Source organism: Rosa chinensis, chromosome 2 (genome assembly GCF_002994745.2).
Source record: "Rosa chinensis cultivar Old Blush chromosome 2, RchiOBHm-V2, whole genome shotgun sequence".
NCBI lineage: Eukaryota > Viridiplantae > Streptophyta > Magnoliopsida > Rosales > Rosaceae > Rosa > Rosa chinensis.
Window position 1 is genome coordinate 1,832,757 of NC_037089.1, and position 11,856 is coordinate 1,844,612.

At 36.6% G+C, this 11,856-nt stretch overlaps 2 protein-coding genes across 2 annotated transcripts; both read left to right on the forward strand.

The window, feature by feature from the left end:
- The first annotated feature begins 850 nt into the window (after nt 1-850).
- Nucleotides 851-11,564, forward strand: LOC112188168. Its single transcript, XM_024327225.2, has 10 exons — nt 851-947; nt 7,506-7,660; nt 7,772-7,950; nt 8,451-8,632; nt 8,740-9,024; nt 9,101-9,159; nt 9,251-9,287; nt 9,394-9,465; nt 10,421-10,748; nt 10,862-11,564. Exons 2-10 carry the CDS (start codon nt 7,555-7,557, stop codon nt 11,246-11,248), a joined length of 1,635 nt encoding a protein of 544 aa, XP_024182993.1. The 5' UTR covers nt 851-947; nt 7,506-7,554; the 3' UTR covers nt 11,249-11,564.
- On the forward strand, nt 954-4,993 carry LOC112190102. Its single transcript, XM_024329528.2, has 9 exons — nt 954-1,091; nt 1,205-1,386; nt 1,902-2,083; nt 2,193-2,477; nt 2,561-2,619; nt 2,711-2,747; nt 2,851-2,922; nt 3,934-4,261; nt 4,363-4,993. The coding sequence occupies exons 1-9, from the start codon at nt 986-988 to the stop codon at nt 4,747-4,749; spliced, it is 1,638 nt and encodes a 545-aa protein (XP_024185296.1). The 5' UTR covers nt 954-985; the 3' UTR covers nt 4,750-4,993.
- Nucleotides 11,565-11,856: the final 292 nt, after the last annotated feature.

Sequence of the window (11,856 nt, forward strand, 5' to 3'; positions counted from 1 at the left end):
CTTAAGTGAGCAAATCGGTAAATTCTCATACACCACAAATAATCATGTATTTCCTAACAACTATCTATAAATGTACAACATTGATGCTAATCTAGCAAGATATTTTCAAAGGCCAAATGGCATTGTATTTATTTTGTCCCTATATAGATGTTTAGTAATTAGGAAAATAATCTAGATGGAAAGCAGATACTATAATATAAGATTCGTGTTTTCTCCGAATTACATTTGAAATTTCAATATGTTCATTTTTATTTTTATTATGCATAATTTATTTTATTTTATTTATAAAATACCTTAACCATTCAAAAAGGGTTTAAGATCCGACAATGATGAACAATATTCACCTTCACCCAATATAAATGTCAATTTGGTCGATTCGGCTGGTCTCATTTTTTAAGATAGCAGATTTTTCATAGAGTTATTCTATGAATCGAATAAAAATGCACACGTGTAATTCTCGAATGTAAAAGTGTAATACCGTAATTGTCAAATGACTCAAGCAGAAATTTCTGCATAGAAATAAACAGCTTAATTCTACGACTTAATGAAAAAGTGGAAGATAAAATATCTCAAAAAAAAATTAAAATAAGAAAGAATTGATTAAAATCTAAAATTTAGTGTGCCTACGACGGGAGATTACTCTGCCTTTGTTCGGATATCTTTGATTAGGTGGCGTATCACTAACTCGCTAATGTAACCAATGTGGTTTTTTACCTCACTCACAATTAAAAAAAAAAAAAATCTAAAATTTGAAAGAAATATAAGAGAAAAACGAAAAGGGCATTATTGTAAGGACCGAAATACCGACAGACCTTCCACCAGTCACGCCACTCTCTATCTCTGTTTATCTCTCGCACTCGCTTAAACACAAACAGAAGCTTCTTCTTCCATAAACAACAAAACCCTCTACTATAAACAGACGGACGCTTTAGCTTCTGCACATTCTGGTCTTTCACTCTGTTCTACCCAAAACCCAGAACCCAAAATGTCAATCTTTAACTCAAAAAAACTGCTTCTTTTCCTCTCCCTTCTCCTCTTCATCGCTCTCACCTCCGGAAACACTCACATTTCTCACACATTTCGAGGCAGAGGTACTCTGTTGAAGGGTTTCGCTTCTCTTCTTGTCCGGAATGTAATTCTGATAAAAAAAAAATTGGTGCTTTATGTTTTGGTTTTGAATTTTGTTGATTTGGTTTTGATGTAGGTGGTGATGTTGTTGAGAGAGGTGCGGTGATGACAATGGATACAAGAAGGTCTCTTGCGGATGAGAATCTGCAGAACTCGTCTCTGATTCTGGCGAAGGAGAGGACTCGCAGGAAGGACCCTCTTGATGATTTTCATAAGTACACTGGTGGATGGAATATCAGCAATGATCATTACTGGGCTGTGAGTTCTTGGAACCTCCAATTTGTTTTCGTTTCTGGGTTGTTTGCTGGTTTTGTTCTTGTCATTTGGGTTTTAGTTCAATTTATGATTAACTGAGTGGAAAGATAAAGCAGGGCCCAGAAAGAAAGAAAGACTGGGACTTTACATCGGTAATTGATTGGTTGTTTTTCTTAGATATGTTGTGGATGTTTAAAACCAATCATTTCTGGGTCATTAGCTTGTTTACTTTTTTGACATTCGGGTTTTCGTTCAATTTATGAGGAATTGCGGATGGTTAAGTTATACTGATGTTGCTCAAGACCAAAATTGGATGAAGAGCGAGAGATAAAGCAGGGCCTAGATAGAAAAACTTGGACTTTTCATCTGTTATTGGTTTGTTGGGTTTTGCTGATATTGTGTGGGGTCTTTTTGGTTCTCAAATCCTGTTCTTATGTTAGTGATTTTTTGAAATATATGTGTTGATTTTGTTTTTCAGTAGTGCATATTTTAATGGTGATGTTTAATTTGTGATGTAGTCTGTTGCTTGGACTGCGGTTCCCTTCTTTCTCATTGCTGGTCTGTGGTTCGTGATCTTTGGGCTAAGCTTGACCCTTATTTGTTTCTGTTACTGCTGTTGCCCAAGAGAGCCTTATGGTTATTCGAGAACAGCCTATGCTCTCTCTCTCATCTTCCTTATTTTCTTCACTGTCGCGGCAATGTAACCTACCTCTCTCTCTCTCTTTCTCTCAATACACATATACAGAGAAGTACTGCCTATAATTCATATGAACTGATGGTTTCCTTCAATGTTTTTCTGGCCATTCTAGTGTTGGATGCATTGTTCTGTACACTGGTCAGGCAAAGTTCCACAGCAGTACAACAAAGACACTCGATTATGTTGTGAGTCAGGCGGATACTACTGTTGAAAACCTCCGGAATTTGTCAGGTTATCTTGGTGCAGCTAAGCGGATTGGAGTTGACTCCGTCTTTCTGCCAGCAGATGTTCAGAGTAACATTGACACGACTATAACGAAACTCAACTCTGCCGCCACTAAACTTTCTAATACAACTGAAAAGAATTCAAATCGTATAGACGGTGGATTGGATAGCGTGTAGGTAAAATCTAAAAGTTCTTGAGCCTTGAACTTTGACCACAATGCTTTGGATAATATTTATCTTTTGCTATGTTTCACAGAAGACTGGCTCTCATTGTCCTTGCTGCTGTTATGCTCTGTTTGGCCTTTCTTGGATTTTGCAAGTCTTTCTATTCTTTTGATTAGAGGCAGGGATTTTGAAGATCTGACTGTTAGCATTAAATCATTTTTTCCCTCAATACTTGTTGCAGTATTCTCCATTCTGGGGATGCAGGCTTGTGTATACTTGTAAGCGAATCCCTTGAAACCTTTCCTTTTTTATCTTTTTTTATCCTTCTCATAAAAAGCTCTTTAAACATTTATTAAACAAACACTCACATACCTTATGCAGCTTGGTGGTTATTGGGTGGATTCTTGTTGCGAGCACATTTATAAAGTGTGGTGTATTTCTTCTCCTCCATAAGTAAGTATTGTTTGTTATGATTACATCACATTACTTGCACTTTACAGTTTACACCTATATTGGATTTTCATCTTACCGTTCAATGTGACATTTCGATGTTAATTCAGCCTGTCAGATGTAAACTAACTAATGGACTTTATTATGGTTTTATATTCTCTATATTCTAGAAAGTCATATGATTGTAGTCGTCGGACCTATTAGGTAAAATTTTGATACAACTTAAATGATTCTGGGAGATAATTTTATTATGTTTTCCTTATCCCTGTTCTTTTAGAGGCTAGCGTTATAGACTCCAACAGAGTATATTAGTGCCCTAAAGTTTGGTAGCTTAGATGCATCTTCATGCATATTGATCGTGTTTGAATATGGACATGATAAACGTTTGAAGTTGGATAGGTTCATTTCCTTGCACATGGGTAAGCAAACTGAACTATCCAATTTATTTGACGGTCGTGATGTATGCAAGCGATATTTATGTGAGGAAGCTGTATCTTATAAGTTCTAACAGAGACTGATGATTCTTAGATACTCCCTCATTTGATACAGTCTGAAATAAGGATATAAAATTTCGTCAAAGAATTTTTTATGTAAACATATCAAGGGTTTATCACTTATGCCTGAAGCTCAATTAAATACGTCTTTTTTAAAGAAAGAAAAGAAAACAGAAGCATTTCAAGTCTTTCGGGCATGTTTGGTTGGATAGAAAGGCTGCTCTTAGATATTCTGTCCACCTGGAAAACTGCCCTAGTTTCCCAAGGAAAATAACAAAATAAAGTCATTTTGTTTAAGCTGCTCCCTTCTATGTGCTTTAATAACTCTTTAGTCTTTCCTAGTTCATTTTGTGCTATACATGCATACAGTTGGGGGAAAATTGATCCTGAAGTGGGTTGTTGACATAGTTGGTACTAGAGATGGACAGTAATTGTCTTTGAACTTTGAATGGATGAAATAACTTATGGAACTCATGACTTACATTTTCATATCATCTAACTTGTTTTCGTATGTGCATAGTGTGGTTGCAGATGCATGTGTTTCAATGGATGAATGGGTCCAGCACCCCACTGCCCATACTGCTTTAGATGATCTACTCCCTTGTGTGGACAATGCTACTGCTCAAGAGACCTCATCACGCACCAAGGATACAACCTACAAACTTGTGAGCATGGTAGACAAGGTCATCAACAATATGTCAAATCTTAACAATCCGCGCCCCCAACTTGGACCGTTATATTTCAATCAGTCTGGCCCTCTTTTACCTGTTCTTTGCAACCCATACAACACCGATCTCTCTGATCGAAAGTGTGCCCTTGGTGAGGTGGAACTGCGGAACGCCACACAGGTAATGTTAATGAAGTATTTACATGCTTCCTTCAGTTTCTCCAGGTTTGGTAATGTTTATGTCAGCATTGTGAGTAACACTTTGAACTTTGTTTTGAGCAGGAGTGGAAGAGTTATGTGTGTGAGGTTAACACGGCAGGCATCTGTATAACCCCTGGACGGTTGACTCCCATCTTCTATGACCAAATGGAAGCCGCAGTAAATGTGAGTTATGGTTTGTATCGTTATGGTCCATTCTTGGTTGATCTGCAAGACTGCACATTTGTCAGGGACACATTCACCGAAATAAGTAATAGGAATTGTCCTGGCCTTCGAAAGCATAGCAGCTGGATCTACATTGGGCTGGTAATGGTATCTGTAGCTGTCATGTTATCGTTGATCTTTTGGGTAATCTACGCAAGGGAACGAAGGCACCGCGTGTACACCAAGCAGTTTATGGCTGGAGGTGGAGGAACAGGGGGATTCCAAGTCCAAGACAAGGGTGCTTAGAGATTTTCATTACTCAGTGACTTGACCCAAAGAGTTTTCTGTACATTATGCCAGTTATCTGTAGGTTTGAGTTTGAATTGTTTGATTGCTTGTGCTTGCTTAGAAGTCTCAACTCAATGAGACATAGTATTAGTATTGTTTAGCTAGCATTATCCCTCGCGGTCAGGCCCAACATTAGCTCATGCATCTCAAGTCTTGTACTAGACCCAAAATGAGCTTATGCATTTTTTAAAAATTACAGCAATCTCAGTCTAAGATGGTTTGATAAAAGTAAAACAGTATCAAGTCGTATCTCAAATTCCGAAATAATTAACCTGATTTACACGATAATTTTTCGTGTTTATCGACCCGAAGGAGGAGTCCAGCCAATCCTCCATTATCAGAATGATGAGTTCACAATGCAATGAGGCAATGACAATCCATCAAATTAAATCAATTAATGTTGCTATCGTTATAATTTTCAATGAGCTAATTATATGATTAAGAAAAAATGGTTGAAATTCAATTTCGTGTTATGACTTGTGACCGTTGTGAAGAAGATGATTTGAGTTGTTTAATCATGTGTATTCGTCCTCAAGATTTGTGGCTGTCAATATTTGGTTGCTGCCGCATAGAAGATTGGAATTTGGAGTGACTGAGTGAGAAGCAAAAGCAAATTCCCCCGTTATTAAAAATTATAGAACGTTTCAAAAAAAAAATTATAGAATAAAGTAAAGTATGAAGTGTATACCATTTAAAGGACGTGTGGCGACGTTGTAGCAACATTCTCTAAATATCATGTTACACAATGACCAAAAACTCCACTCAATTATCTTTTAACTTATTAATTTCAAGATTATTAATAAATTTCCATTCAAAAAAAAAGAATGATAATTAAGGCTTTGACAATAACTGTCCAAAAGAAAGGACGTTTTACGGTTTTACCCAATTTATCTCTTCACAAAACACCCGTTTTCAAAAATTCATGAAATTAATATTAGACTTTCTTTAAAAAAAAATATAAAAAAATTTAGCCAGTTCATTTTTACATATGTCAGCATGAATTGAACCCATGACTTTTACAATATTGAAATTATAAATTAACAATAGGTCACAACTCAGAAACAAAAAATTACAATTAGACTTGTAGCAACCCGAATTTGATCCACTCGGATGATTATGTCGGTGCAAATTGAACTTCATTTTTAATTAATGAGCTATTTCAAATTTAAACGGATTGAATCTCAGTTCGATTCGTGAGTAGGTCTAGAGAAATATAATTGAAAGATTTAATGAACCATATCGGAAATTATACTTGATGAGATTATTTGTCTTTCACCCAACTCCACCACTATCTTTTTAGAGCAATTCTCATATGCCATATTGCATGTGATGTGATGTTATTCATTTGATGCAAACGATCCACATGCATGCCACCCAAGCCATACATAAATATAGACGAAATGGACTATATATGGTCTCAAATGTAGCAATTTCATCATCTTCTAGTTTGTAATATGAATGGTCGAATCAAGAAGAAACCCTGCAATATAATAAGTATAAATCTTCATCGATCATTTCGTGACCACAATACTTTTTCTTTCATTCTGCCTTTCTTGTTTCACCATATAAATCAAAAACTTTGCTACTTTAATCTACAAATCATTAATACTCGTAATCAAGTAGAAGGTCAAGAGGATTATCACGCGTTTCAAATTTCTTCTTCACTAAGATAGTAGTCTAGATAAGCATAAAAATAAAAAATCATGATTTCAACTAATATTGACCGCCCTATCTTAATTAGCACTACTACTCAATTAATGTAAATTCTCATACCACAAATAATCATGTATTTCCCAACAACTATCTATAAATGTACTAGCAAGATATTTTCAAAGGCCAAATGGCATTGTTTCCATTTTTACCCTATGTAGATGTTTATTAAGAAATAGTCTCAATGGAAAACAGATACTATAATCCAAGATTCGTGTTTTGTCAAAATTACGATTGAAATTTCAATTTGTTCTTTTTTATTTTTATTATACATAATTTTTTTTTTCAATAAAATACATTCAAAAAGGGTTTAAGATCCAACTATGAACAATATTTACCGTCACTCAATGTTAATGCCAATTAGTTGATTCAGTCAGTCTCATTTCTTCAGGTAATAGATTTATCATAAAAGTTATTCCACGGACCGAATCAAAATACACACGTGCAGATTTCGAATGTAAAAGTGTAACACCATAACAGTCAAATGATTCAAATAGAAATTTTTGCACAGAAATAGATAGCTCAATTATGTGACTTAAAAGAAAAGGTGGAAGATATAATATCTCAAAAAAATCTAAAATTAACTTCAAATAAAATATAAAAATAGTAAATGGTGGATTGAAATATGTAATTTCATGCGCCTACAATGAGGGATTAGTTTGGCAAACTTTGTTAGGATATTCTTAAGGACTTTGGTCCCAATTTAGACTGAATGGGCGTATTACTGACTCTCTAACGTAACTGACGTAATTTCTACCTCACTCTCAATTTAAAAAAAATTAAAAAAATCTAAAATTTGAAAAAAAGAATCAGAGAAAAACGAAAAGGGCATTATTGTAAGGGACTGAAATACCGACAGAGAATATAGGTGGCAGTCACGCCACTCTCTCTCTCTCTCTCTCTCGCACTCGCTTAAACACAAACAGACGCTTCTTCTTCCATAAACAACAGAACCCTCTACGCGGCTCTCCTTTATTCCGCTTTAGCTTCTGCACATTCTGCTGGTCTTCTTCTAGGCTTTCACTCTGTTCTACCCAAAACCCAGAACCCAAAATGTCAATCTTTAACTCAAAAAAACTGCTTCTTTTCCTCTCCCTTTTCCTCTTCATCGCTCTCACCTCCGGAAACACTCACATTTCTCACACATTTCGAGGCAGAGGTACTGTGTTGAAGGGTTTTGGTTCTGTTCTTGTCCGGAATGTAATTCTGATTTAAAAAATTGGTGCTTTATGGTTTGGTTTTGAATTTTGTTGATTTGGTTTTGGTGTAGGTGGTGGTGATGTTGAGAGAGATGTGATGACAATGGATACAAGAAGGTCTCTTGCGGATGAGAATCTGCAGAACTCGTCTCTGATTCTGGCGAAGGAGAGGACTCGCAGGAAGGACCCTCTTGATGATTTTCATAAGTACACTGGTGGATGGAATATCAGCAATGGTCATTACTGGGCTGTGAGTTCTTGGAATCTCTAATTTGTGTTCATTTCTGGGTTGTTTGTTTGCTGGTTTTGTTTTTGTCATTTGGGTTTTAGTTCAATTTATGAATAATTGAGTGGAAAGATAAAGCAGGGCCCAGAAAGAAAGAAAGACTGGGACTTTACATCTGTAATTGATTGGTTGTGGATGTTTAAAACCAATCATTTCTGGGTCATTTGCTTGTTTACTTTTTTGGCATTCAGGTTTTCGTTCAATTTATGAGTAATTGGGGATGTTTAAGTTATACTGATGTTGCTTAAGACCAAAATTGGATGAAGAGTAGAAAGATAAAGCAGGGCCAGATAGAAAAACATGGACTTTTTATCTGTTATTGATTTTTTGGGTTTTGCTGATATTGTGTGGGGTCTTTTGTTTCTCAAATCCTGTTCTTATGTTTGTGATTGTTTGAAATATATGCGTTGATTTTGTTTTTCAGTAGTGCATATTTTAATGGTGATGTTTAATTTGTGATGTAGTCTGTTGCTTGGACTGCGGTTCCCTTCTTTCTCATTGCTGGTCTGTGGTTCGTGATCTTTGGGCTAAGCTTGACCCTTATTTGTTTCTGTTACTGCTGTTGCCCAAGAGAGCCTTATGGTTATTCGAGAACAGCCTATGCTCTCTCTCTCATCCTCCTTATTTTCTTCACTGTTGCGGCAATGTAACCTACCCCTCTCTCTCTCTCTCTCAATACACATATACGGAGAAGTACTGCCTATAATTCATATGAACTGATGGTTTCCTTCAATGTTTTTCCGGCCATTCTAGTGTTGGATGCATTGTTCTGTACACTGGTCAGGCAAAGTTCCACAGCAGTACAACAAAGACACTCGATTATGTTGTGAATCAGGCGGATACTACTGTTGAAAGCCTCCGGAATTTGTCAGGTTATCTTGGTGCCGCTAAGCGGATTGGAGTTGACTCCGTCTTTCTGCCATCAGATGTTCAGAGTAACATTGACACGACTATAACGAAACTCAACTCTGCTGCCACTAAACTTTCTGATACAACTGAAAAGAATTCAGATCGTATAGACGATGGATTGGATAGCGTGTAAGTAAAAGTTCTTGAGCCTTGAACTTTGACCACAATGCTTTGGATAACATTTATCTTTTGCTATGTTTCACAGAAGACTGGCTCTCATTGTCCTTGCTGCTGTTATGCTCTGTTTGGCCTTTCTTGGATTTTGTAAGTCTTTTGATTCTTTTGATTAGAGGCAGGGATTTTGAAGATCTGATTATTAACATTAAATCATTTTTTCCCTCAATACTTGTTGCAGTATTCTCCATTCTGGGGATGCAGGCTTTTGTATACTTGTAAGTGAATCCCCTGAAACCTTTCCTTTTTTTTATCTTTTTCTTTACTTTCTCATAAAAAGCTCCTTAAACATTTATTAAACAAACACTCACATACTTTGTGCAGCTTGGTGATTATTGGGTGGATTCTTGTTGCGGGCACATTCATTTTGTGTGGTGTATTTCTTCTCCTCCATAAGTAAGTACTGTTTGTTATGATTACATCACATTACTCCTACTTTACAGTTTATACCTATATTGGATTTTCATCTTACCCTTCAATGTGACATTTAGATGTTAATTTCAGCCTTTCAGATGTAAACTAACTAATGGACTTTATTATGGATTTATATTCTCTATATTCTAGATAGTCTTATGATTGTAGTTGGACCTATTAGGTAAAATTTTTTATACAACTTCAATGATTCTGGGAGATAATTTTATTCTGTTTTTCTTATCCCTGTTCTTTTAGAGGCTAACGTTATAGACTCCAACAGAGTATATTAGTGCCCTAAAGTTTGATTGCTTAGATGCATCGTCATGCATATTGATCGTGTTTGAATATGGACATGATAAACGTTTGAAGTTGGAAGGTTCATTTCCTGGCACGTGTAAGCAAACTGAAATATCCAATTTATTTGACGGTCGTGATGTATGCATGAGACATTTATGTGAGGAAGCTGTATCTTATAAGTTTTAACAGAGACTGGTGATTCTTAGATACTCCCTCATTTGGATACAGTCTGAAATAAGGATATAAAATTTTGTCAGGGAATTTTTTATGTAAACATATTAAGGGTTTATCACTTATGCTTTAAGCTCAATTAAATACATCTCTCTTAAAGAAAGAAAAGAAAACAGAAGCATTTCAAGTCTTTCGAGCGTGTTTGGTTGGATAGAAAGGCTGCTCTTAGATATTCGGTCCACCTGGAAAACTGCCCTAGTTTCCCAAGGAAAATAACAAAATAACTCTTTCCTAGTTCATTTTGTGCTATACATGCATAAAGTTGGGGGAAAATTGATCCTGAAGTGGGTTGTTGACATAGTTGGTACTAGAGATAGTAATTGTCTTTGAACTTTGAATGGATGAAATAACTTGTGGAACTCATGACTTTCATTTTCATATCATCTAACTTGTTTTCGTATGTGCATAGTGTGGTTGCAGATGCATGTGTTTCCATGGATGAATGGGTCCAGCACCCCACCGCCCATACTGCTTTAGATGATCTACTCCCTTGTGTGGACAATGCTACTGCTCAAGAGACCTCATCACGCAGCAAGGATACAACCTACAACCTTGTGAGCATGGTAGACAAGGTCATCAACAATTTCTCAAATCTTAACAATCCAGTACCCCAACTTGGACCGTTATATTTCAATCAGTCTGGCCCTCTATTACCTGTTCTTTGCAACCCATACAACGCCGATCTCTCTGATCGAAAGTGTGCCCTTGGTGAGGTGGAACTGAAGAATGCCACACAGGTAATGACCGTAATGTTAATGAAGTATTTACATGCTTCCTTCAGTTTCTCCAGGTTTGGTAATGTTTATGTCAGCATTGTAAGGAGCAACACTTTGAACTTTGTTTTGAGCAGGTGTGGAAGAGTTATGTGTGTGAGGTTAACACGGCAGGCATCTGTATAACCCCTGGACGGTTGACTCCCATCTTCTACGACCAAATGGAAGCTGCAGTAAATGTGAGTTATGGTTTGTATCGTTATGGTCCATTCTTGGTTGATCTGCAAGACTGCACATTTGTCAGGGACACATTCACTGACATAAGTAATAGGAATTGTCCTGGCCTTCGAAAACATAGCAGCTGGATCTACATTGGGCTGGTAATGGTATCTGCAGCTGTCATGTTATCGTTGATCTTTTGGGTAATCTACGCAAGGGAACGAAGGCACCGCGTGTACACCAAGCAGTTTATGGCTGGAGGTGGAGGAACAGGGGGATTCCAAGTCCAAGACAAGGGTGCTTAGAGATTTCCATTACTCAGTGACTTGACCCAAAGAGTTTTCTGTACATTATGCCAGTTATCTATAGGTTTGAGTTTGAATTGTTTGATTGCTTGTGCTTACTCAGAAGTCTGAACTCAATGAGACATAGTATTAGTATCGTGGAGCTAGCATTATCCCTCGCGGTGATTATTGTTACCCGAAAGTCAGAACTCAGTGAGATAGATTAGTTCTTGTATTATCTTCGAGCTAGCATTATATCTCTCTGATTATTGTTACTCTAAATGCCCATTGAAGCATAGTTGACATAAATATGATATGCTTATACATTTTTTAGAAGTCGAGACAAGCCCATTGGAAAGCCCCAAACCCAGGCAGAGCATGAGCATGAGTTTTGAATTCTATGCACTATTAACACGTGCTCGACTTGTTCTGCACAAACACTGTTTCAAGGAAGCTGTAGTAAATGTGAGAGAGATTGACTTTGTGGATTTTATGTTCACTCTGGATGATTTTAAGACCGACATGATAATGTAAACTATGCAACCTTTCATTCTCCTTCGTCACATATCCCCAAAGAAATTTGTGATGGGTCAAAAATGTTTTGAATGCGTTACCTTTTATGTGGAGAT

What these genes read in the sequence shown, in the direction of transcription:
- LOC112190102 (XM_024329528.2), top strand. Translation starts at nt 986, where the DNA reads ATGTCAATCTTTAACTCAAAAAAACTGCTTCTTTTCCTCTCCCTTCTC. An exon ending in GTATTTCTTCTCCTCCATAA is followed by an intron (nt 2,923 to 3,933) that starts GTAAGTATTGTT and finishes GTATGTGCATAG; the next exon opens with TGTGGTTGCAGATGCATGTG. An exon ending in AACTGCGGAACGCCACACAG is followed by an intron (nt 4,262 to 4,362) that starts GTAATGTTAATG and finishes TGTTTTGAGCAG; the next exon opens with GAGTGGAAGAGTTATGTGTG.
- LOC112188168 (XM_024327225.2), top strand. Translation starts at nt 7,555, where the DNA reads ATGTCAATCTTTAACTCAAAAAAACTGCTTCTTTTCCTCTCCCTTTTC. An exon ending in TTCTTCACTGTTGCGGCAAT is followed by an intron (nt 8,633 to 8,739) that starts GTAACCTACCCC and finishes CGGCCATTCTAG; the next exon opens with TGTTGGATGCATTGTTCTGT. An exon ending in TTTGGCCTTTCTTGGATTTT is followed by an intron (nt 9,160 to 9,250) that starts GTAAGTCTTTTG and finishes TACTTGTTGCAG; the next exon opens with TATTCTCCATTCTGGGGATG.